This window comes from Drosophila ficusphila, unplaced genomic scaffold (genome assembly GCF_018152265.1).
Source record: "Drosophila ficusphila isolate 14025-0441.05 unplaced genomic scaffold, ASM1815226v1 contig_791, whole genome shotgun sequence".
Lineage (NCBI taxonomy): Eukaryota > Metazoa > Arthropoda > Insecta > Diptera > Drosophilidae > Drosophila > Drosophila ficusphila.
The window spans coordinates 20,433,996-20,457,201 of record NW_025064737.1 but is presented as its reverse complement, the minus strand read 5'-3'; the positions used below and the strand labels follow the sequence as shown (position 1 = coordinate 20,457,201).

The window sequence follows — 23,206 nt, the reverse complement described above, 5'->3', positions numbered from 1 at the left end:
TTAATTTAGGCGGGTAAAATCAGCGTACTAAATCAATAGAAACGTGCCAGTTTAAAAGTTATTTTGGCTTCAAGTGTGGATTTTAACAATAAATGGCAAGCCGTTTTGTGCTGCTACCAATAAGAATCCTTGGATCTATAAGCAATTTACTAACCTTATCTTTTCTTCTGGATTTACAGAGCAAGCCGCCAAGATGAGGAAAATTATGAAGCAGGGCAAGATCGTAATCGTCCTTAGTGGACGTTACGCCGGTCGCAAGGCCATCATCGTCAAGACCTCCGACGATGGAACCCCGGAGAAGCCCTTCGGACACGCCCTCGTCGCCGGCATCGATCGCTACCCGCGCAAGGTGACCAAGAAGATGGGCAAGAACAAGCTGAAGAAGAAGTCTAAGGTCAAGCCCTTCCTGAAGAGCCTGAACTACAACCACCTGATGCCCACCCGCTACACGGCGCACGACATCAGCTTCGAGAAGCTGTCGCCCAAGGACCTGAAGGACCCCGTCAAGCGCAAGACTCACCGCTTCCAGACCCGCGTCAAGTTCGAGTCCGTCTACAAGGAGGGCAAGAACAAGTGGTTCTTCCAGAAGCTGCGTTTCTAAGCTAGCCATTCGCTACTTGTGGTTACTGGATTTTAAGGTTTAATAAACAAAGATGTAATGACCTAAGTGAAAATTGTGCCTTCTTTCTTCAATTGGAAATTGAATACTTTTGGATGTATGTGATCTACCCCTTATAGTGGTATTTATCCCCCCGAATTGAAAGAACTTTGACAAGTACAGTGTCTTTTTTACTTTCTTCTTTACTAATAAATATTCGAACAGAATAATACATTTTGTTTGAATTAACTTTTCGATATTACCATTCATTTGGAAAACGTTTAATTACAAATTAATATCGTTTTGATTGACTATTTTTGGAGACTTGCTCGGCATTTGAAGAGTGCAAAGTGTGTTATTCTGGTTGTACATGAGCTTTTGCCTTAAGATATGAAAGTTAAAAGAAAAGTATTGCTCTCAGTAAGGGGTTAGAAAAGAGTCAGAGTGCAGAAACATTGGATAGGGCCGGCAAGAAAATCTGTGAAGTACAAGATAAAAACATATTAATATCTATAAAAAGAAGAAAGTAATTATATTTGATAAATACTTAAAACTGTTATTACCTGAACTATCACACTTGGACATCAAATAAACACACAATGGACATTTATTTTGATTGGGTAAAGCAGCGGAATAATTTGACCTCGATTATACCGATTTTTTCTGGGCATCACATTAGCGCTGAATGCATTGGCTTGGGATACAAGATGTCTCGAATTGGCTTAGTTGTGGGTTAATATAATTTTGATTGGTTTGGTATTAGACTTGTTTCGATTTGGTTTATTTTGCGGAGTTTGTTAGCTGTTGGTTGAGTTTCTGTATTGCGATAGTGCCTAAAATTGGCTAAAATAGTTTCCATGTGGCCTGCGGAGCGGATAAGCATTTTGGATTTTTGGGAAAGGGAGAAAAAACAGAATAATTTTGTTCATTAAAACTGCACAAGGACATTTTGGTTACACGTTCAAAACGAAAACTACATACTTGTGTACTGAGTGTGTGTGGTGTTGTGATCTACTGGAGCACTACTTAAGACAAATATACAACAGAAATGTTCAACGAAGCAGTAATTGCTAAAACGTACAGTGAACAAATTTTTATACAATTTAAAGTAACTTTTCATTATTTAAATACGAAAAACGGAAAAAAAGTTCTGTGTCAACTAGAAAAATTACTTTGAATTGTTTACATTTAAATTCCCAATAAACAAAGTTAAAAAGAAACCAAAAAGTTAGTTGTTAAGTGTAGTTTGTGGGTGTGCTAGTTTGTTAGGTCACAGTTAGGCCATTTCGGCATTAACACTTACACTTCTGCTGAATTAATCAGTAAGTCAGTAAAATAATACAATAACAGAGCACGAAATTATAATACAAGATTCGCCTGGACGAACCCATCGCAAGAGTGAAGTAAAAAGGGGACAAGCGATAGATGTTTGTTTAAAAACTAAATAGAAAATACAGCACTTGGTTGTGACAGCGCGAAAAAGAACATATAAACTACTCTAAATGTTGACGATTGTTTTACCAATTCACGCGCTTGGCACTCAAGATCTTGAGTATGTTTTCAACCACATCGGTACTGGAGTGGGTGCCGCCAATATCTGCAAGATACGAATATTAAATAAGTTATTCTGCAGGGTGAGAAATCTACGGGATCATGATCACCTGGCGTGCGAATGGCATCGTTGACGATGGTCTGGTAGGTGGCCTCCTGGATGACGTTGGCGTGCTCCTTGTGGCCCAAGTGGTTCAGCATGTCGATACTGGCATTGATCATGGCCACCGGGTTGGCAATGTTCTTACCGGCAATGGCGGTTCCTGTGTTGCGGGTACCCGGCTCGAAGATGGCATACTGATATTTAAGTAAAAGGTTTGATGGGGGTATTTAATACCTTAAAAACTAAAGAAACTCACATGATCACCGTAGTTCCTGCCGGAAATGAGGCCAGCTCCTCCCATAAGTCCGCAAAGAACATTGGAGACAATAGTGCCGTACAGGTTGGTCATGTTCATGACATCGAACTGGTGCGGATTGGAAACGGACTGCATACAAGTGTTGTCGATGATCATGTTGTTGTGCTCCAGCTCGGGATAATCCTTGTGCACGCGGTTGGCAACCTCCAGGAAGAGGCCGTCGGACAGCTTCATGATGTTCGCCTTGTGGATGGTAGTAACCTTCTTGCGGTTGTTTTGGCGGGCGAACTCAAAGGCATAGCGGGCTACGCGTTCGGCGTTCTCTACGGTAACCACCTTCATGCTCTCGACAATTCCGGGCACAGATTCGTGTTCCAACATAGCATACTCGCCATCAGTATTCTGGCGGATAAGTACTACATCGATGTCATGATGGCGGGCTGGAATTCCCGGATAGGACTTGCAGTGCACAACGTTCACGTACAAATCCAGTTCGTTGCGGATAGCCACGTTGCGGGAGACTTCGTTTAAGCTTTGCGACTTCGTCTCAATGTTGCCCTTCAGAGCGACACCGTTCCTCTTAATCGAGGTGATGGCGTAGTCCAGATCATCGTTGCCTTCGGTGGAGGGGTCGATGTCAATTACCTCGAAATCGATGGGAGCACCGCAGTACCGGAAGATCTCGCGCACGTAGCCCATAAGTTCAGGACCGATTCCGCCACCTGGAAGCATGGTGACTGCATGACGACCTCCATACTGAGCCGAAGGAATATCGGTGCCCTGTTCACAAAGATATATACGGATGCTATAACCTCAATTGGGGTTGAGTTCCAGCGGTTGCGCTCACCGTCACTTTCTTCTGCAGCGCCGATTTGGTATGGGCCACATCCTCAGTCTTCTCCTTGGTCACCAGCAGGGGGTAGCCCTGTAAAACAAATAGATAGAAAAGATCTTTAGGATCTACCAGCCGTACATTATGTAATTTTCATTTGTTGGCCAATTTTCCGGCCGTGAAAACATACACGGGTGAGGAACGGCGTCTGCGTCTGCAGCAATCTCTGGGTCAAGCGAAGGGCCATGATTCGATCCTTAATTTATTGTTTTCCAAGGAGTTGCAGAGAAGTTTATATTGTCGGTTAAATCACGGCCAATTGCGCTTTATTCCACTTGGCCAAATCGGTGCTGCTGATTCCTCTTCTTCTTACAAGAACAACTGCGATTAGGGTTGCAAGGGGCATGTACAAGGTTTAAAAAAATGTATCTTTAATTATAAAATTTCCTTATAAGCGCAAACTTAAAAAATATATAATATCATTGATATCCAAAAAGAAAATATATATTATTTTTCAAAACATGTAATATTTATAGAGATTTCAACATAATGAAAACTCTACATCAAACAGCTGATGTAAACAGCGTTGCCAGACAATAAAAATTCAGCTGACTGTTACGTTAACAACCGCATTGCGATTCTTTTGTTTATTTAATTATTTTAAACAAATATCCTAGCAGCATGACATAAAGTGAGGGTCCAATCAATAATTTTAGGACATGGCAGCGGAACTAAGTCTGGATTCGGCCGCAGGCTCAATCGAAATTGACATGCAAGAGCCGGTTAACAAATTAAAATTTCTGCATGCTCTTGTTGTGAGTAACTGAAGTAACTTATGGAAATCAAAAATCCTTAACGTTGTTTTATAGGCTGGAGGCGTGGCTGGCCTTGTGGTCGATATAGCCCTCTTTCCCATAGACACCGTTAAGACCCGGCTTCAGAGTGAACTGGGCTTTTGGCGGGCTGGGGGCTTCAAGGGAATCTACAAAGGACTTGCTCCTGCCGCTGCAGGAAGTGCTCCCACGGCTGCTCTGTTTTTCTGTACCTACGAGTGTGGTAAACAGTTTCTCAGCTCCGTAACACAAACCAAAGATTCTCCATACGTTCACATGGCAGCAGCTTCGGCAGCGGAAGTGGTGAATACATACTTAGAAACGCCATACCCGCTCCATTGTTTAAAACCTTTTTGTACACTTTAGTTGGCTTGCTTAATTCGTGTACCCGTGGAAATTGCCAAGCAACGCTCCCAAACATTACTGGGCAACAAACAGTCTGGCCTGCAAATCCTACTAAAGGCATATCGCACTGAAGGCCTTCAACGTGGACTTTACCGAGGATTCGGATCTACTATAATGCGGGAGATTCCATTTAGTCTTATACAATTTCCCCTATGGGAGTACTTTAAGCTTCAATGGACGCCCGTCACTGGTTTCGAGTCCACTCCCATCTCCGTGGCTCTTTGCGGCGCCATCGCTGGTGGAATTTCGGCAGGACTAACTACTCCACTGGATGTGGTTAAGACCCGAATTATGCTTGCTGAACGAGAAAGTCTTAACCGACGTCGCAATGCCCGGAGCATTTTGCGTGGAATTTATCAAGAACGAGGTTTTAGCGGGTAAATATTTAAGTTAGGTTCTTTGTGTTTACATTTATTAATGTATTATTTTTCAGTCTGTTTGCTGGTTTTGTGCCGCGGGTAATGTGGATAACCCTGGGCGGTGCGTTCTTCTTTGGTTTCTACGACCTGACGACGCGAATACTGGGCGCCACCAACACGAATCATTAAAACTAGGGCTATTTTCGTTGTACTTGTAGTAGAGGCACGTAGTTTGCATTAGTAACTTAACCGATGACAACCACCGTATGGAGACAACGTGGACAATAAAGTTTATGGAAGTCTTGAAATATTGACTAGGCGTTGTTTGGACCCTGTGAATAAAATAGCTTTATAACTGGAATTCGACATTCTCCAGGGCTCACTCACATCCTGAATTTCCAGGCGACCGCTGAGCAGAGTAGCTGTAATCCTTTGCTCCCCCAATTCATCCCCACAGGCCATGGGCACATCGGAATCCTCCTCGTCCACGTTGATGTACCCACTTCTGGGAGCCTTTCTGCGTTTAAGACATTCCCAGGAAGCATGACAACGACTACGAGACATGGCGTACACCTAGGGGCACCCAAATGCATAAATTAAACAAATGTAAATGCACTTGAGCAAACATTCAGCGATAAGAAATGTAACGCACCAAAGCCGCTAGAATAAAAATGCCAACGAGTACCAAAATGGGGAGCCAAATATACTGCGCGTCATCGGGATGTAGAATGTCCGTTTCAGGACTTTTCGATGTGGTTTCCAACTCGTAATGCTGATCCATTTTAAGACGTTCAGCAAAAGCAAACAACAGCGGAGCAAAAAGTTCTTAAAAATTTAAGCGCTTCGAAGTGCTGCCAGACTATTATAAAAGATGTGGCATCTCTGTGGCAGCTGTGTTTAGTTTTTCTTCGACTTAAGTATTTTGAGCGGGGACTTTTAATTGAAAACAGGTGAGTATTAAATAAATTAAGGAAAAGTTTTCAATTTATTGATGGTGGGCGCTTCACAGATGGATACACAAATGCTGGAGGAAGGCAAAACCCTAACTTTCACTATAAAAAAGCGGGTTGCAGAAGCTCCCTCAGAACTGATGCCCCAAGAAGTCGCACTTCCGGGCGCATCAAGTTTTTTGGAACTGAACAATTGCTGTCGTTTGTGTCTGGAGGAGCCGCATCCTAACCAAATGTTGGACATGAACAGCATTTATGACCAGGACGCGGACTTGAGCTACTACGACTGCTACGAGATCTGCACTAAGCAAGATCTACGCCTCAGTCCGAGCAATGAACCCAGAACTTTGTGCAAACGATGTGCCGTCGAGTTACAATGGGCATACGATTTCCACAAGAAAGTGGCTATTGCCAATCAGCAGTTGAAGGAGATATTTGAAGTCGACGAACCCTCAGGAGATCTGGACGGCAAAGCACACCAAGAGGAGGACGAGGAGGATATGAATGAGGAATTTCTACTTGAGGAATTTGAGGAAAAGCAGGATGACTACGAAGAGGAGGAAACCCCTAATAACTTTAACAACTTAGAGGACATTCTGCCGCGGCATCGTCACTTGGGAAAATTCAGCTGCGAGTTCTGCCATAAGGTTTTTAAGAACCATTCCCGTATGGTCAAGCACCGGTCGATTCACCTGACCAATCGTCCCCACTTTCGGTGCAGCCAGTGCGATAGAATTTATCTAACCAAACATTCCCTCAAAAACCATGTGGTCTCGAAGCACAGACAGTCCGGCGTCCACTGCGACACTTGCGGCAAGGTGTTTGCCATCCCAAAAGCCTTGGAGATTCATAAACGCTATCATAACAGAGACTTTCCCTATGCCTGTGATCTTTGCGATAGGCGTTTTGCACAGCGATCGCATTTGACTGTCCACCGGCAGGTGAAACATAATGGGTCCCGGTTCATTTGTGAGTTCCCCGACTGCCAGAAGTCTTTTACTTCGTCTTCATCTCTCAGAAATCACGAGTGCACCCATACGGCGATGCCCTTTGAGTGTGCTCGCTGCCATCAGAGTTTTCCAGCTCGTACAAAGTTTGTTTCCGTCATAAAATACAATAAAGTGTAAATTTAATGTTGCCTAATCCCATTTCAGATTGCGAGTGCACCTTGAACGGAAACATGGCATGCGAGTGGAGTTGGAGGAACTTGAAGAGATGCGCAAGTTTTACGTTGCGCGCTCCAAATTGGTTATGACGAAGGTTTGCACAGAGCAGCAACAAACAGACAGCAGCCCGGAAAAGGAAACTAGAAGAAGTTCTAGTTAAAAGGATTGAAGATTTAAAGTAATAATTATCATTCCATAACCAAATCTGCGAAATTGCCTTACAAATATCACATTCAATTTATTTCACACGTTCCTTTGGTTAACTTACACGGATAAGATTAGGTTTTCACGTACATATATAAAGATATTCGATATCATAGACAAAATAAATGCTGCTAAATCAGATGGTATACAATTTTGATTTCCGCTGCAAGCATCCTTAGTTTGACAGCGTAAGAGCGAGCGGCATGGCTTTGGCCAACGCCGTGGAATCATCAGGATGCTGAGAGGATCCTGTGCCCGTGCCAGTCGTGGTGGTGGCCACATTACCATTGCCTGCCTCCGCTCGCTTCCTTGAGGTAATCTTCTTCCAGCCACGCAGGAATATTTGATTCCTATACTTTGGCGTGGTAAAGGTGTACAAAAGTGGATTAACCGCCGAGTTCAAGGGCAGCACGAAGACCACCAACCAGGCGTAGATGTCGTCAGAGATGTTGTAGTTGAAGAACACCCAGATCTTCATGACAATGATGGGCACCCAGCACAAAAAATCGGTCAGCACAATGAAGAAGAACCTCACTGCGAACTCGCAATCCAAGAGAGTCAACGGAGTTGCACTCCGTGTCCGCCATATAGAGATGAGGAGTGCCGTGTAGAGCATCGCAATCATTACCAGCAGCAACAGGTTGACGCCCAGAAATACAAATGCCGAGTAAAGCCATCCCAAGGGAAAGGGCTCATGGATGTGCAAAGGGAAACAGGTGCCAGAATACGATCCATAGTAGGGCAAGGTGCTCGTTCGCCACAAGAGCACCGGAACTACAGCCAGACCCACTCCCGTAATCCAAATGCAGATCAGGGCCAGCCACATCACCCGACTTCCGATGCTGCGATGGCCTCGGAAGGGATCAGCAATTAGCAGAAAGCGTTCCAGCGACATGAAGGCTAGGATGAGCATTGAAACCTCCGAGGAGCTCACGGCCAGGGTTCCAATTACAGTGCATTGCCACGAGCTGATCCAATCCAGCACAACCCTACGACAAGTAAAATAAATTAATATATTCATATAATAATATCTTAACAATCGGCTTCCACTTACTTGTAATACTCGTTCCGGTAGCGGTAGTCCTGAACCCCAATGGTGACCAGATAGAAACCCATCAGCATGTCGGCGAGGGCCAGATTCCGAATCACCATTGTGACGGCCACGTTCTCATCCCGATAGATAAAGCGTCCCCAAAGGACCAAAACATTACCGGCTATGGTCAGGGTGGCCATCACCCAGGCGGAATATCGGAGGACCGGCTTGCTCAAGAGATCTTGGAAGGAGCTTACTCCATCGGTGGAAGGCTTGCACATCCTCACCCGCGGCGTCATCGAGCAGTAAAAGAAGCGATCGTAGATGATGTACGTAAGGTTACGCATCGAGTTAATGGCCGCAAAGTCAATGTGATCATATCGAATTCCCGAGAGATTCAGGAACGAGATGTTCAGAGGCTCCATCAAGCTGCGATGGATGTGTATGGGCATCTGAGCCAGGGAACTAAAATAATGATGAATATTTATTTCACTTTATTCTTCTTCAAAAGTTATAAGGTGGAGTTGATTGTAGTTTAAACTTTAGAATGCCGATTAACTGTACGATAAATGTTGTCTGAACTTAAATACCTTAAATTTGTTTTCCGAGTATACTCACAGTGCCTCCAGTCGAGTGTTGTGCAGAAATGTTTCGCCAGATAACTCCTTAATGGGATTACCGACAAGGCGGCTGTAAAACGAAATGCACGTCTAAGAATTATTTGCAGATATAAGGTTACGCATACGCCGCGTTAGCCGCTCATAATGGCCAAACGTTTGCTGCTGATAAAGCCGGCACACGTTGTCGCCTTTAAAAGTTCTCAAAAACAATTTACTCCTTGTCGCGTCTTAAAGCTAAAGCCACAACAAGTTGGCTGGGGCTTTTAAAAGTCACATAATAAAATCCCGCTGGGCAACATAATAACGAAAATTCTTATTTAATAGCTGGCTGAGTATAAATCAGCGCACAAACATTGTCTATCAATGTGTGGACTAGATGCAACTGGCCGGGGCTTAATGTGTTGGCAGGAAAGTGTGCATCATTCATGACAGACAGGATGCGGCACAGTGGCTCAAAAAGCCACTGACTTAATAACTTACGAGAAAAGTCTTAATCGTAAAGTTGAAATAATAAATATTCTCAAAAATATATTTCCGCAAAGTTTCCTTAAAGTATACTCGCAACCGATCTTAATTCAATTATGTAAATGTTTTTTGAATATACTAAAAAAAATTTAACTTTCTTTTAAGTTGTGATGCAAACAGCAAGTTTTATGACCTACTCAAGTGACACTTTTTCTCCGTGTGGAGAAAGTTATTCAGCTTTATTATTATGTTTATCGCGTTGGGGGATAATAACTCCCATATTTTCGCTTCTTGCGGATAGGGGTGCTTCGGTTCCACCGTGTCACGTCCATGAGAATTGCAGCAGCTGATGTGAGTTCCAGGGAACTGAATCTGGTGGAGATGATGCTATGGATGTGCATGTGGAAGCTGAAGTTGAGATCTTGGCTGGAGCTCCATTGCTTGCACTTGTCTGGTCAATCAATGCCGAAGCGCCAACTGTTAACAGTTTGTTTTTATGGATTGTCGCCCAAAGACAATGGAGAAGAACCCCACCCACGCCCACCAGGAGCGACCACAGATTGCTGGTAATTGCTCGCTGGCTATAAAGTTGGAGCGCAGTTTCTCGTGGCCTGCGGAAAGCTTAAACTAAATATTTAACTTGGCCGCAAATTGAGCCGTCTGAAAATGAGCCCTGCTTGCCCGAATAATTTTTATTATGTAAATTTCAAATTAATTATTGAGGGGCAGGCCTCTCGGATCGGCTGAAATCGCTGGCCCCAAAAGTACGCACTTAATAACTTCATAAATATCCGACCAAACCAGACGACGACACACGAGCACAATTAACATATTTCTCATTGAGGGCAACAAGTTGCAGTCCCCCGGGCGATGGGCCTCCAAATAAGCCCCAAGTAATGCCCATTGCTCATGGAAGAGCACATCCTTCTGTGCCCACAAACACGTGTCACATTCCGGCGAAAAAAGTGGACATCACAAATGCGTCAGAATCAAAAGGACTGAGTAAACGATGGAGGGCGGGACGACGGTCATTGCGCATTTAAGAAAATGGCAAATAAATGCCTCTAGTTGTGTTTGTGAGCTACGTGCAAGAAGCGAGGAATCATGGTGAAGAAATATCACTATTGTGGGGGGATAACACGGGTAGAACAAGTTGCTAAGCACCCTATAATACCATTAAATCAGCTAAAAATAAATAGAGCTAGGGGAAACCGAAACCAATCAATAAAAAGTATTATAATGGTTATTGAGTATTACCAAAACTATGTATACAAGATAATAATGAAGCTCATTTTCTAATCAACATAGTAATTAAAAAAATTAAATTTGCATTTAGGTATATAAAAATATTTAACAAAATTTTATTCATTCGTCATATTCAATGTACCCCATTTCACTATGAGTGCATATTAACCAAATGGAGCCATTTGCTCTTCCCTTGCAAACGGCACGATTCAGTTGTGGATTCTTTGGGGCAATGTGCTCTTCGGAGGTACTGCGGCATTTGTTGCACTGCCCATTTGACCAACGGCTGCGGGGGAGGGGCTTGTATTGACCATAATTAACGTCACGACCATGTCGAGGGGACAATGCTGGTCTTGAAGGTCTTTAAACCGATGTACGATCCAAAAATCTCTGTAATGAGCTGTCAGTGGCTCAGTGGCTTGACATCAGGAATCAAATTAGTGCAGCGATTTCTCAAATATTTTCGTTTCGGTTTGTTTTATGGCCACGTTCCCACCCGAGAGCCCTTGGGGATACCGAACACAAAACAAATCAGCAGAAATTGCTGGAGGAAGACAGATACATGAGCAGCATTTAGATGCGTATCTGATAGATACAAATACACGGACCCAGATACGCTGGCCAAAGGAATTTTTGTGCAGTTTCTTAAGTCGATGCACACAACACAAAAAAAAGGGATAGTAAAGCGAGTAGTTAACTAATTCCACAACATTTCTCATCCATGGTGCAGAAGTAAGGAATGTTGGTTTAATTAAATTAATGTCTAACCAGCTTGAATTGATGTCAGGAAAAGCATGAATACAAAAGGAATTAAAATCCAATTGAATTCGAATGGTACCAATTTTTATTTTCTGTGTGGCCGTAAAATCTAACACTTGGCATACGAGCTGCTGGAATGCTGAGAAATTCCTTGCACGCCAACAAAGGGCGAATTATTTGCATGGGTCGGTGGGGCGAGGAGATTACCGGATGGTTGGTCGGTGCCAAGATGGTGAGAGGTGTCATCAACAGGCGTAAAGGATTCCCAGCTCGCAGGGGGAGTGGCTACATCTAATGAAGCAATGACGATTGGGGAATACCGCCCGAGTCGATTTCAATAAACTCCTTCATTATTGGGCCACAACTTGGCCCGGAGTTGGTTACAGTTACTGGCCAAGGCTTTGGCGAAATTGTTTTCACATAAAATACAAATTTATTTGCATTTTTATTTGGCCATAATAATGTTTGTTTATTTGTTGCTCCGGCTGCGTTGGCCAGAAGTCAAAGTCCCAAAAGATACAAAAATGAAACAGCCAAAATTCGGGTGGCTTATTCGGGTATAATACACCCAATCTGGTCAAGCGGTGTGGTGTGTCCGTTATCATCCTTGATATGCTGATGTATGTATATATGCTAGATGGGTTTGGTAAATTTATTAAGGCCACAGCTTGATGCTAGACGATGGATGCAGAGTTGCCGGAGACATTTATTGAATATGCCATTGATATATGGTTATGAAAGCCAGAAAGCAACATTCAATTCTTGTTTCAGCCACATGCACGGCTCCTGGGGAATTTATTTGCAAGCCATGCTTAAAGCGCTCAGAAGTTTTTACTATTCAATATTGAGCATACGCCATGTTGTCTGAGGCTCATCAAATTCCTTCCTCAACGCGTTAAACAATTTGTTGTCTGTTTTACGACTGCCGTTTATAGATTTGCCCACTTTCTTTAGAGTTGGCCATAACTTGCATAATAATAAACTATGACTATAAAGGTTAGATTAGTTGGCCCAAGGGGTAAACTTTTTTATAGCGTGGGCGCGGTCAAATTCATAAAAATATATTTATATTCAAGGAAATTTTGTTGATACACAGAATCAATTCGATCGGTTTGAAGAGTATTTTCTTGGTAAACATCTAAGCCAACTTTTTTCCCCATTTTATTATTTATCTGTCTGTGGGCGCAAAAGTTTTCAACTTTAATTTTTCATAAACAGAGAGTCACATTCCGTATACGTAATTGCGCATTAATGAACTCAAATTAATATCATTGAATATGGTTTTGAATCACAAAGCAAATGTCCAACTAGAGGCGGGGTAGGAATCCTTTGCCAAATTACGAGTTATTTCGGGGACAATCCTGCGGCTTTGTGTCCTGCGCTGATTCTTTGACCAGAACTCGAGTTCATTTACTTGTCTCCCAGCATTATTCGTATTATTATGCTAATTAGCTCTGTGTCGCCATAATTCATGCTTAGTGTCGGTGTTAAACTTTCAGAAATCCAGAGTGGAATTCATTCCCCTGCCCCTTGGTATACTCACATATCCCGCAAACTGGTTAGATTCGCAAAAGCCCTTCCATGGATGTGGGTGATGAGGTTATTCTGCAGATCTCTGTGAAAAATAAATACATCTATTATTAAACTTCTCTCGGCAAAGTATATTCAATCATGACAATTACTAAATTTTATTTATAGTTCTACTCAGGTTAATTGTAGTCTAAGCATCTATTCTAACTATTCTTCCTGCTTGCTTTCATTTAACCTTCCATATGCTGAAAATTACCAGATAAATTGGCGACACATATGAAGAGATGATGGGCACAAATATTGCGACACAATTTATCCCATACAAATCTCACCGCCCCCATTCGTTTTCAATGTCTGTAAAGGTTAACACATTTATTTACGTTGGGCAATTTGGGTAACTGATTTATTTTCAGTTAGCAGCAAGGCGTCGGGCACCCAGACGACCCATTGACTTATATTGTCAGCTATTGATGCATAAATTAATGATTATGTATGCTCCGCCAGTCGGCGACTTTGAAGGCAAAAGGGGGCCTCTGATAAATGCTTCTAAATTGTTTTAGGTTTCTGCAGCACAGAGTTTCTGTTTACCTCTACTATTTTATGATTTTAAATTCTTAAAAATAATAAACGAAACAGATACAAACTTAAATACTAATAATTTGGTAGCTAAATAAACTGAAGGAAATTAAGTTTAGAAGGTATTTAGGCATTCGGCTTGCAAGTCGATTTTTCCACATTTCTTATTCCATGCCACTCCACTTTTAAGAATTTGTTTAGCATACGTTATTTGCGTAAACAATAAACGTGCCAATTTATGGTTATTGATGCATAAATTCCATTGTTTTTGGCTTGCCGGTAAAAAGGTGTCGAAGTATCAAATATCGTCTTCAGTGTCATGTCAACAGTGCGTATACGCAATTCTCCATCTCCTTTTCCCCACACTCGGTAACAAAGTAACCCACATAAATCTCTCAAAGTAAACAAGTAAAAAAAAATCCAGTGAAAACGAAAGCAAAATGCAACGAAGAGTAAAAATTACGCATACGCCCCATAAAATCTAAGTACAACATATTTCAATAGACTTTTCGACACTTGCTGGTTTTTTCATCTCTTTTTTTTGTCGGGGGGAGGAAAGTTGATTGTTTTACTTACAGCAAATGTAAATTATCCAATTGGGAGAAAGTTTCCTCGCCGATGTATTCGATTCGATTGAAATCCAAATAACTGTAAAAGAAAAGAGATATTTATGCTGGCATCCAACAATCTGTCTAAGCTGTAGGCCTAGTTTGCCTATACATATATTTTTGGGTTAGTGCTCTAAGGCAACCTTAAGCTTTTTCTGTGTGCTTGTGTAGACAAGTGAGGAATGCTTCTGTTCTCGGGCAGATGTAAGATAATCACTGCTGATGCTGGGAAACTGAGAACCGACTTTAAGATGAGAAAGGTTTAAGGTTCAAGACCCAAGTAAGATATAAATTTCCAAGCTGTTTGGAATACAGAACATGACTTTGTGCTTTAAAATAGTAAACTGTAAGGGTTTATGATTTTGAAACGTCGACTTTAAAACTTGAGTAAACATCGCAAAAGACATCAAACGGATACTTTGGAAACTAAGTAAGTGCAACCCCGTTGACAACATTATGCCAACTGTTTTCATGGGTGAAGGCGAGCAATCCACCAGGACACCCAAAACCGGGTAACCCAATGAGCGAGGTGCACCACGAGCTCTTAACAGCATTTTACGCTTGAATACATCAGCGAGGCGTCCAGAGACCGACTCGATTCCTTTTCAGTTTTTAATCTAGCAAATAGAAGAGCAGCCCGATTGCCAACCCATTTCGATTTACTCACACTTCGTAGAGCGACGGGATTTTCGGCAGCTGCACATTTCGCAGTGTGAGGCGATTCCTGCTCAAAACCAACCACTCCAAACGGCGGAGGAGCACCAGCTGCTCCACGGGCAAACGGTGCAGGTGGTTGTTCACCAGGAACAGCCACTGGAGGCTGTGCAGCCCCACGAAAGTTCCGTGGGGCAGGTGGCTGATGTTGTTGTGGCTCAGCTCCAGGCGCTCCAGGTGAACCAATCCGCTGAAGCTGCCCAGCGGGACACGTGATATGTTGTTGTACTTGAGCGTTCTGCGGGAAGAGAATTATTCTGGTGAGATTCTACATAATTAAACTTGCTAATTAATGTGCTTAAAGCACGTTTAAAAGTGGAAAAAAATTACACTAAAAAATAAACTATTTTTGTACAATTAATAGCATTTAAGTAATATTAACTCACAGCTTCTGCAGACGCGTCAAGTTGGCAAAGATATTTTCTCTCAAAGTCAGATTGTTGCGGATGATGATCAGATTGGTGACCTCGGAACTCGTCCGGGGAAATCTACGCAACTTGGCATAGCGACCGCAGTAGAGGATTGTTCCCTGGCCGCACTGACAGGTCTTCGGATATGTGACGATATCTAAGGATTTGAACAGAAAGCATTTCTTAAAAATCTTCAAGATAAATTAGAAAAGTTAATTGAAATTCGTTAGACCAACAATTAATTTGCGAGTGTAATTGATTCATCCACTTACCACAAGTCATGTTTAAAGTTAGGCTCTGATTTCTTGGCACCGCCGGCGGTGCTAAATCCACGCCGCTCGCATTCGAAGCGGTGGCGGAGATTAGGCGCTGTTGCTTCTTTTCAATCGCATTACGCACAATCTTGTCGGCAATCTCCTTGCTGCCGTAGAGCAGGCCGCACTCCACAGGATGTTCGTCGCTGCTGTCGGCGCAGTCTGGCCGACTGTCGCACATCTGGCGCCTCGGAACGCACAGCGTGCCGTTGTCGCAGGCGAAGCTGCCCGTGGGGCAGGGACCTGCGAAGCGGATAACAACACAACAAACAGATCCCAAATTAATTATCACCCAAGGACAGAGAAGCGGACTGCGGACATTTTTTGGTCAGATATCATTTCATAAAATCTAGAACTAAGATTGATTTAATATTCATTCGTGAAACAAGACATTTTAAAGACATTTTCTTGTTTAAATTGGGTTTAAAATCTTATCACTTAAATAAGAAAAATCTTAACATGGAAAACACTACGTATGAGTAATTATCCTAATCGGCGGCAGGCAAACTTTAAACTCGAGATGACAACTTAATTTGAGGGCCATTACTTTCATCGCCTCTGTTTTGCAAAGTATTTCAGTTCATTGTTTGCCTTCTTGACAAGACATGGCAATTAAACTTAATGTGCAAAAAAGTTTTGCCTTGTCTTTTCATTTATTTTTGAGAGGTTTGCTTTGTTAACAATATGTTTTTTCAAGCATTACAACCAAGTGCATGAATCGAAAAATTAATATGCCATTGAGGCTAATTTAACTTTTAAAGTTTAAGTGAGTTCGAACAATTGATGGTTGAAATAACTTTTTTCATAGTATTAATTTATCTTAAGACTTTTTCTGCCTGAATGCCTACAACTTTCGGGGTAATTGTCGTAAAAAAGAATGACATTTTTGTTTTGCATTCATCATTTTTACGATTTGTTTGGGTGCCACGGACACTCTCTCCAAAAAATTAAGCAATTCAAATTACGAGATTATGGAATATTGTTCGTTAGACAAATGAGCAAATAAAAGTGAAAGTGGAGCACCTTGGGCAGCGTTTAATCCAATTGCAAGGATTGCGTCAGAAACATATTTTTTTGGTTGTTTACTAATTTTTCTCATAAAAAGTTTTCTTCTGACCAGCTTGACATACTAATCAGTAAATTAAGATAATAAACTAAATATTTGTTATCTTGAAAATAAACAGAGTACGTAAATATCAATTGAAATCGTTCATTTACATGAAAGTGCATAAATAAATTACTCAATTTCATTTCCTTTACGAATAAATAAATAAGCCCTCGGAAAGGAATCGCTCACAGACAAATGCGATGTGCATTAAGAGAGACTTTCAATTTCATTGTGTCTATGACAAGGACACATGTTAACACAAATCCCGGCTCCTCTGGCATTCTTCTCCCTATTTTTCTTCCTTTAAATCAGCTTTTCGTCGTTCTCCTGATTTAAACCTAAGCCGGACGAATGTTCTCCGGCAGATGAATAATTTGCCGTGATGCATGTACTTGGAATCTGAGGCGACAAAACGGCATAAATCAAACATGTTTTGCCTATATCTGCTGCTATGGCAAATCAATACGCAAATTGGCATAAAAAATATAATATTGAGGCAGCAAAAAGCGGCCAAATTTCTCGATATTGATAATCGTAAAACAAGATAAAAGCTTCGAACAAGGAACCAAAAACAGCCAGGACGAAAGCCCAGATATATTTATACGCATACTTGTCTATGGATGTGCGAAAATTGTTTTGTGCTCAAGACAAAGTTTGTTCCGTACTCCTATTTATTTTTTATGGTCACGCATTTGTTGTTTTTTCGCCCCGGCCTGTGCTGCCTTATTTTTATCGTATTATACAACAAATTACTTTCAAATACTTTTGAGTATAAAATTTATAGCCATTTTGCAGTTTGGAGTTTGATTTTGTTTTTTGTTTGGCCTGAAGCAACCCCTTTAGCTGAAAGGCTCTCTTCAATTGATAGATTCGAGAATTATATACCCTTTAGGCCAAGATTAATTAATTAATCTAATTTGCTTAAATAAACGTCAAAGTTTCGTTAAAAACTTAAATAAATGAGTATAAATCTTTAAAATTTTTTAAAGGGGTTATTATTAAATTAAGGTGTAGAAACATGTAACAATTTGAATTGGGGATTACCTACCCATACTCAAGTAGAATATCACGGCGGCCAGAAACAGGACGACGGTCATCAGGCAGACGCCCACGGCGATGCTCCTCCCGTAGACCATCGCGATTTATCGGTTCGCTCCCGTTTTCCAAGCTCGCTTATCTAATTACTTGGCCACCGTGGCTGCACTGGCTCCTTGACCGAGTTCATCATTAGAAGCACTCAATTCCCACTGCGGTCACGCCCCCACAACACCAATGCGGTGCTGACTCATTGAGTTTTTATATTATTATTTCTTATATCGTTCCGTCGCCTTTTTTTTTTTTTTTTTTGGTTAATTTCTTGTCACTTCATTTGGCTAATGTTCACAGCTCGTCGGGAAGAGTTTTAAGTACCAGGATTACACAGCAGATGGAGCGGAAGCGGGGCGACGGGAGGGGAGTTCAAAATTAATATTTTGGATGGCAAGTGCTTTCCACTTGGTGGGGTTTCGATTTCAGCGTTGGATAAAATTGATTTGATGTCCATAAAAAATATGCATAAAGCGCTCTTTTGACAGACGGGGAGCTTAAGTTTCACAGACAGATTAAAATTATTGACAGTTGCAAAAGAGTCTTTTTAACTCATATTTGTGTTTTTAGTGGCGGTCTTTAAATAAATATTTTCGTTATGATAAGCAAACGGACGAGAAAAGTAAAAAAATCATTAACTATTTAATATGAAACATGTTCGTTTTAGTTTAATTTCTTAAAGAGAAAATCTCACAAAAATGTGGTGAGGAAGTCATAAACCTGACTATATTTATTCCCCCCGTTAAGTCAAACAAATCGAAATGAATAATTTTGCGAGCCGTGGAAAAAATTACTTTGCTCCATTCGTCATATGGTCTATTTTTAAGTAGCCACTTTTATTTCCTAATTTATGCAAGACATTAAGCCAAACTCAAGGTTATAAAGTTGCCAAATGAACTACAAAATGGAAGTGCAATATGTTCCCGGCATTAGGGAGCCCCCTTTTGTACGACTTTTTTCTTTGGCTGATTAATTTTCACTTAATTGGGAGGGAAACGCCACCCTGGGGGCTCAAGGTCAGCCGGAGACGAATCATAATTTCCGCAAAAGGTCACATTGTCTCTGCGATGCATGATCCCTAAACTGAAACTGGGACTCTCATTATCGCAATCATCGCAATTGAACAGCATTTGGTGTGGAAAAGGGCCATAAAAACGGAGCGGTTTCGTTCCTTTTTGCTGCCGGGCCACTTAATGCTCCCTCGACCACTTTGTAGATTGTGTCAATGCGATAGGACGATGGGATGTCCCCAAAACAGACCATTCAAATGTGTGTTCTTTCGCCTCTTTATTTCTTTCGGGCCACTTTCACTGCCCTCTTAAGTGGGCAACACTTTTTTGAAAATCGAAAGTCGCGCGCGCTTCTCCAGAAGTTTTTTGACCGACAAAACTCAGCAAGGATAAAAGGACCAAACGCGTCCACGCACAACGGCCAACTGAAGCTGGTGGCAGCGTGTGTTGCTGATTTTGTTTTCCCTCGCAGAAGAAAGGCGGCCGAGAGCAACTTCGTATCCCTACAGGACTTCGGCTGACCGTTGATTTGGGCTGCTGCGGTTTCCTTTTCCTTCCGCACGCTTTCCACCGCTCTCGAGGGTCACGAATTCAAATCCCAGCTTTGCACAAGTTGTTTTCCTTCTCTTCTCCCAATTTTGTTGTTAAATATATAATTTTTGGAGTTCCGAAACCCCCAATATTATTGAGAACCAAGCATTTTTTTTTAGTTTTAAAGAAAAAATCATAAAAATGTATTTATTAGCTAATTAGATATAATGCAATTAGAATTTGTTCTAAAACGTTTTCAGTTTAAAGTTAATAGTAATGTATATTATTCAATAAATTGCATTTCAGTTGGTGTTTTTGTGGTTCACTATCAGTTTGTGTAAATATTAAATATTGCTAATTAAAAACATAATACACAGAAGCGACTTACTGTAAACTACAAAATAGGCATCAAGTTATAATCCGTGACACCCTTGCAATTATAATGCTTCGGTCTGGTGTTTCGTTATGCGGTGGCTAAGGCTAAGCACTTTAGAAGTGGAACTTTTCAACAAAGCATTGCTAATTTGTAATTTGTTTGTTAAAGCTGCGCTAATTGCTAAGTACAATAAGTTTTGTGTAATTCGAATTGTGAATCCTATAATCAATTACTCTGTGGGAGACAAATCACTAAGTGCACTACTTAAATTTTTAAAAGGCGTTTCAAGTTTCGTGTTTTCGAATTATTGCAACATTTAAAGTTCATTGTTTAATTAACAACTAATGGCGAATTGTATAGGTTGGAAAGGGTTTTTGTTAACATGTAGACTAGCAACAAAAATTAAACAAAAGTATAGCACACAAAATTAAAACAAGGGGAATGCTTTAGTCGATCCTTATCAAGAAATATATACTTTATCGAATCGCAAGTGCTTCTTCCTAACGGTTACGATTAGGGATAGGTGGAAATCGACTCTTTAACTATATTAAAATACAAAGTTAAGTGCAAATTCTGGATATAAATGTGGGTTGTGTTAAGAAATTTGTAACATTTCGTTTAGAGATCCATAGTGTGGTTGGAATGTAAACATATTAAAACAATACTAATGCACGTCATTCATTAAATATAGAATATTGTGTAAATTTGTGATATTCGTATGGAATTTGCTTAGCATCAAATCTTTCATGCATTCAAGATATGTTCATAAATTTTGTTCCCGAAAAGGTTCATTGTTGAAGAAGGATTACGTTTAGAAAAATAGTTCCGCTGCCCAGAGAATGTTTGTGACTTAAACCCAGACGCCGTGAGGATTTTTACTGGTGGGAACAGCCGTTTCCAGTTGCCTGGGCGAACCGATGATTCGACGACTGCTGCCCTGCTTGTTGGGTCCCTCCAGCAGATGCTTGATCTCCTCCGTGGTGGTAACAGTTAGGCTCTGCAAGTTCACCTCCTTCATCTCGTTGACCAGCTGCTCCACCTGACGCTTCTTGTCGGCAATAGCGTGCTCGATCATCAGCAGCTCCTTCTTCAAACTGTCCGCCGTCTTGTTCGATGAGTCGGTATTGTGCAGAGCCTGGTCAATTTCGCTCTGTATCCGTTCCATTTCCATCAAGAAGTCACGCTCCACAGTTTGCCTAGAAAAACAAACATTGTCACAAATCCTCAAAACAAAAATTTAAAGAACGGCATACCTGTTGGTCTGCTGCTGCTGTTGCTGCTCCAGCTCGATATCATCCATCAGCAGACGCATCTTGTTCTTGCACTGCAGCAACTCTGTCTCGCAATTGGCCAACTTTGAGCGGAGTAGAGCAATCTCCGACTTCAGAGTCTTCTCCTGCTGTTTGACCAGTTCGTTTTCCTCCTCCACATATTGCAAAGTTTGCAGTTGTTCACTGCCTTGCCGAAAGATTTGATCCGCTTTGGAGATTTCCCGCGAGATGGCTTCCAGTTCATGTGCGTGATCGCGTTCTTTGCTCTCCAAAAACACGATTTCCGTATCAAACTAAAAAAAAAAATTTTGATGACTTAAAAATAACTTCTGTAAGTCAATTCTCGTACCTTTTGCAATTCCATTTGCTGCGCCGTGATTTTCTCCCGCTGAAACTTAATGAGCTGCAGCAAATCGGTGTATTGCGTGGCCTGGAACATGGTCTCGCCCTCCTCCATGGCCTGGCTATTATTGTTGTGGTTGCTGTGCTGGTCGTAGTCGCTGAGGAACGGATTAGTCGAGGAGGAGGCATTGGACATGGTGTCCGCATTGCTACTGGCCAAACGCTGGCCCTGGCACATGGGACTGTTCCTCGGTGGCGGCGGATCACGATACGGCGGTGGGACTAGGGCTCCATTTGCGGAAATCGTCGGTGTCTGCTTGTACAGCTCCGGTGAGTTATTATTGTTATTAACACTATTGTTATTGTTGTTGTAGTAATTCTCGTTGGGGCTGGAGCGACGGAGTTCATTGCTGGATTTGCTCAGCTGGCTGTAGATATGCTGATTACTGCTGCTATTGTTATTGTAGAAGTCGTTGTAGTTGTTTGCAGCTGCAGGTGGGTTGCTGCTCGTGCTGGTCATGTCAAGGGGATTCGACAGCGATTTCTCATGCTTCGGCACCAGCGCCACATTGTTGTTATCCTGCGGTGGCATCTGCTCCTGTTGAACAACTGGTGGGCTAACCCCAGCTCCTGAAGTCGGTGGCTGTGACTGCTGCGGGATCCCCTTGACTATTCCGATGTTGTCAAACTGCTTGGCATCATACGCCCTGAAAGAAATCGAGTTTTAAGGTTTGAAAGTAAAATATTAAAATTGATTGATTTTAATTAAAAAGATAATTGGATTGGGTGGGTCTTAAATTTACTACTTTATAACAAGCACACACCCAAAGCTCTTTTTCAATTCCTTTGTGCGGTAGCCGAGTTCGACGTTCGACTTTTGCTTTTGCAAAGTGGGCGCTGGCTTATTATTATTATTGTTTGGGCCCAGCGGCTTTTTCGTTGTCATCGCAGCATAATTAGTGTTGTTGTTATTATTGTTGTTCTGCTGCTGCTGTTGTTGCTGCTGCTGCGTTTTGTTCTCGGATCGTTGTAATATAAACTGCACATCATTTGCATACTCGCCCCACTTAAGCAGTAATTTCATGGGATTCTCATTGGGGGCCAAATGACGTTCATTGTTGCGCCACCTTTCAATTAAGGTAAATCTTCCCACTTTTCCAGTGGCATGGGCCAAAGCGAACACCACATCCTGCGGGTATAAAAAGGTAATTAGGGAAAAATCAATACAAGTAGGCGAAGGCCATTAAATACCTGACATGTAGTGTTTACTGTAACTCCACAAACAATCCGCTGAATGCCCTCGACCCAAACTTTCAGCTCCATTCCGGCTAATTGTCTTGTCTTTCTAAAAATCGACCAATTATTTCCGTTTCTTGGTGTTTCTGCTACCAGAAAATTGCTTTCTTGTGCCGCTCCAGCTGAAAATGGTGTTCTACGCTAATGGTTTTTGGCGCTTGACTGGCGTTCTGCTGTCGCGCAGTCAGCGAAGCGTGTTAACTGCACTCCACCTTTCCACTTTTCCACGTTTTCCCCGCTTTTCTCGCTTTTTGCTTAATTTTCCGATCGCAGCCTCTGCTTCTTCTTCACTTGCACTTATTTACAACAACACAACTGGTTCCGTACGTGCAGGTGTGTGTTTGCTGGGCGTGCGGCTGTATGTGTGCCAAGGAAAAATTCTGATTCACTTTTCGGATATCCGATTTTCTGTAACATTTAACGCTTTCGCTGGGGGAACTATGTTGTTTTTCACTTTCTCATCTGCACTATATTCTTTTAATTAAGCAGCTTCCCTGCACTTAATTCGTTCTTACGGATTTTCAAACGAATTTAAGCGAAAAATAAACGCAAACATTGTTGTTGGCAGAGTTGCCAGATGGTAAAATGTGCCCCAAAATGTTCACATCAATACAAACCCCAAAATACTTTGAACAAGTTATGCCTAAATTTGCCA

At 41.8% G+C, this 23,206-nt stretch overlaps 7 protein-coding genes across 8 annotated transcripts; 3 read left to right on the top strand and 4 right to left on the bottom strand.

Moving 5' to 3' along the window:
* The first annotated feature begins 152 nt into the window (after positions 1-152).
* On the top strand, positions 153-674 carry LOC108095897 (60S ribosomal protein L27). The gene has a single exon (XM_017197213.2). The coding sequence runs from the start codon at positions 194-196 to the stop codon at positions 599-601; it is 408 nt and encodes a 135-aa protein (XP_017052702.1). The 5' UTR covers positions 153-193; the 3' UTR covers positions 602-674.
* Positions 675-776: 102 nt separating this feature from the next.
* LOC108095896 (isocitrate dehydrogenase [NAD] subunit gamma, mitochondrial) lies at positions 777-3,718 on the bottom strand. Of its 2 annotated transcripts, XM_017197211.2 has the most exons (7): positions 3,531-3,718; positions 3,356-3,433; positions 2,509-3,288; positions 2,260-2,446; positions 2,120-2,195; positions 1,162-1,462; positions 777-1,076 (listed from the first exon to the last, which is right to left on the bottom strand). In XM_017197211.2, exons 1-6 carry the CDS (start codon positions 3,585-3,587, stop codon positions 1,432-1,434), a joined length of 1,209 nt encoding a protein of 402 aa, XP_017052700.1. In that variant the 5' UTR covers positions 3,588-3,718; the 3' UTR covers positions 777-1,076; positions 1,162-1,431. The 2 variants fall into 2 exon arrangements, with proteins under 2 accessions (XP_017052700.1, XP_017052701.1); XM_017197212.2 differs by lacking the exon at positions 1,162-1,462.
* A 225-nt stretch (positions 3,719-3,943) lies between these two features.
* Positions 3,944-5,298, top strand: LOC108095968 (S-adenosylmethionine mitochondrial carrier protein homolog). Its single transcript, XM_017197311.1, has 4 exons — positions 3,944-4,155; positions 4,210-4,476; positions 4,540-4,955; positions 5,012-5,298. The coding sequence occupies exons 1-4, from the start codon at positions 4,060-4,062 to the stop codon at positions 5,124-5,126; spliced, it is 894 nt and encodes a 297-aa protein (XP_017052800.1). The 5' UTR covers positions 3,944-4,059; the 3' UTR covers positions 5,127-5,298.
* On the bottom strand, positions 5,153-5,796 carry LOC108095969. Its single transcript, XM_017197312.1, has 3 exons — positions 5,590-5,796; positions 5,325-5,510; positions 5,153-5,269 (listed from the first exon to the last, which is right to left on the bottom strand). The coding sequence occupies exons 1-3, from the start codon at positions 5,716-5,718 to the stop codon at positions 5,252-5,254; spliced, it is 333 nt and encodes a 110-aa protein (XP_017052801.1). The 5' UTR covers positions 5,719-5,796; the 3' UTR covers positions 5,153-5,251.
* Positions 5,797-5,823: 27 nt separating this feature from the next.
* Positions 5,824-7,398, top strand: LOC108095967 (zinc finger protein 25). The gene is made up of 3 exons (XM_017197310.1): positions 5,824-5,887; positions 5,947-6,980; positions 7,042-7,398. Exons 2-3 carry the CDS (start codon positions 5,947-5,949, stop codon positions 7,211-7,213), a joined length of 1,206 nt encoding a protein of 401 aa, XP_017052799.1. The 5' UTR covers positions 5,824-5,887; the 3' UTR covers positions 7,214-7,398.
* Positions 7,399-7,432: 34 nt separating this feature from the next.
* LOC108095648 (relaxin receptor 2) lies at positions 7,433-17,775 on the bottom strand. The gene is made up of 9 exons (XM_017196813.1): positions 17,688-17,775; positions 15,490-15,774; positions 15,194-15,374; positions 14,761-15,045; positions 14,062-14,133; positions 12,923-12,994; positions 8,909-8,980; positions 8,312-8,755; positions 7,433-8,246 (listed from the first exon to the last, which is right to left on the bottom strand). The coding sequence occupies exons 1-9, from the start codon at positions 17,773-17,775 to the stop codon at positions 7,433-7,435; spliced, it is 2,313 nt and encodes a 770-aa protein (XP_017052302.1).
* Positions 17,776-20,084: 2,309 nt separating this feature from the next.
* On the bottom strand, positions 20,085-23,129 carry LOC108095936 (putative uncharacterized protein DDB_G0271606). The gene is made up of 5 exons (XM_017197273.1): positions 22,507-23,129; positions 22,080-22,444; positions 21,263-21,962; positions 20,896-21,206; positions 20,085-20,838 (listed from the first exon to the last, which is right to left on the bottom strand). The coding sequence occupies exons 1-5, from the start codon at positions 22,576-22,578 to the stop codon at positions 20,493-20,495; spliced, it is 1,794 nt and encodes a 597-aa protein (XP_017052762.1). The 5' UTR covers positions 22,579-23,129; the 3' UTR covers positions 20,085-20,492.
* Positions 23,130-23,206: the final 77 nt, after the last annotated feature.

What these genes read in the sequence shown, in the direction of transcription:
- LOC108095896 (XM_017197211.2), bottom strand. Translation starts at nt 3,587, where the DNA reads ATGGCCCTTCGCTTGACCCAGAGATTGCTGCAGACGCAGACGCCGTTC. An exon ending in GCAGGAACTACGGTGATCAT is followed by an intron (nt 2,447 to 2,508) that starts GTGAGTTTCTTT and finishes CTTAAATATCAG; the next exon opens with TATGCCATCTTCGAGCCGGG. An exon ending in AGTGCCAAGCGCGTGAATTG is followed by an intron (nt 1,463 to 2,119) that starts GTAAAACAATCG and finishes TCCGCTCCGCAG; the next exon opens with GCCACATGGAAACTATTTTA.
- LOC108095648 (XM_017196813.1), bottom strand. Translation starts at nt 17,775, where the DNA reads ATGGTCTACGGGAGGAGCATCGCCGTGGGCGTCTGCCTGATGACCGTC. An exon ending in AACTTTAAACATGACTTGTG is followed by an intron (nt 15,375 to 15,489) that starts GTAAGTGGATGA and finishes TCAAATCCTTAG; the next exon opens with ATATCGTCACATATCCGAAG. An exon ending in TACCGGAACGAGTATTACAA is followed by an intron (nt 8,247 to 8,311) that starts GTAAGTGGAAGC and finishes TACTTGTCGTAG; the next exon opens with GGTTGTGCTGGATTGGATCA.
- LOC108095897 (XM_017197213.2), top strand. Translation starts at nt 194, where the DNA reads ATGAGGAAAATTATGAAGCAGGGCAAGATCGTAATCGTCCTTAGTGGA.
- LOC108095967 (XM_017197310.1), top strand. Translation starts at nt 5,947, where the DNA reads ATGGATACACAAATGCTGGAGGAAGGCAAAACCCTAACTTTCACTATA. An exon ending in AGTTTTCCAGCTCGTACAAA is followed by an intron (nt 6,981 to 7,041) that starts GTTTGTTTCCGT and finishes ATCCCATTTCAG; the next exon opens with ATTGCGAGTGCACCTTGAAC.
- LOC108095969 (XM_017197312.1), bottom strand. Translation starts at nt 5,718, where the DNA reads ATGGATCAGCATTACGAGTTGGAAACCACATCGAAAAGTCCTGAAACG. An exon ending in TTTTTATTCTAGCGGCTTTG is followed by an intron (nt 5,511 to 5,589) that starts GTGCGTTACATT and finishes GGGTGCCCCTAG; the next exon opens with GTGTACGCCATGTCTCGTAG.
- LOC108095968 (XM_017197311.1), top strand. Translation starts at nt 4,060, where the DNA reads ATGGCAGCGGAACTAAGTCTGGATTCGGCCGCAGGCTCAATCGAAATT. An exon ending in AATTTCTGCATGCTCTTGTT is followed by an intron (nt 4,156 to 4,209) that starts GTGAGTAACTGA and finishes GTTGTTTTATAG; the next exon opens with GCTGGAGGCGTGGCTGGCCT. An exon ending in CAAGAACGAGGTTTTAGCGG is followed by an intron (nt 4,956 to 5,011) that starts GTAAATATTTAA and finishes ATTATTTTTCAG; the next exon opens with TCTGTTTGCTGGTTTTGTGC.
- LOC108095936 (XM_017197273.1), bottom strand. Translation starts at nt 22,578, where the DNA reads ATGGAGCTGAAAGTTTGGGTCGAGGGCATTCAGCGGATTGTTTGTGGA. An exon ending in CAGTAAACACTACATGTCAG is followed by an intron (nt 22,445 to 22,506) that starts GTATTTAATGGC and finishes TTATACCCGCAG; the next exon opens with GATGTGGTGTTCGCTTTGGC. An exon ending in GAATTGAAAAAGAGCTTTGG is followed by an intron (nt 21,963 to 22,079) that starts GTGTGTGCTTGT and finishes GATTTCTTTCAG; the next exon opens with GGCGTATGATGCCAAGCAGT.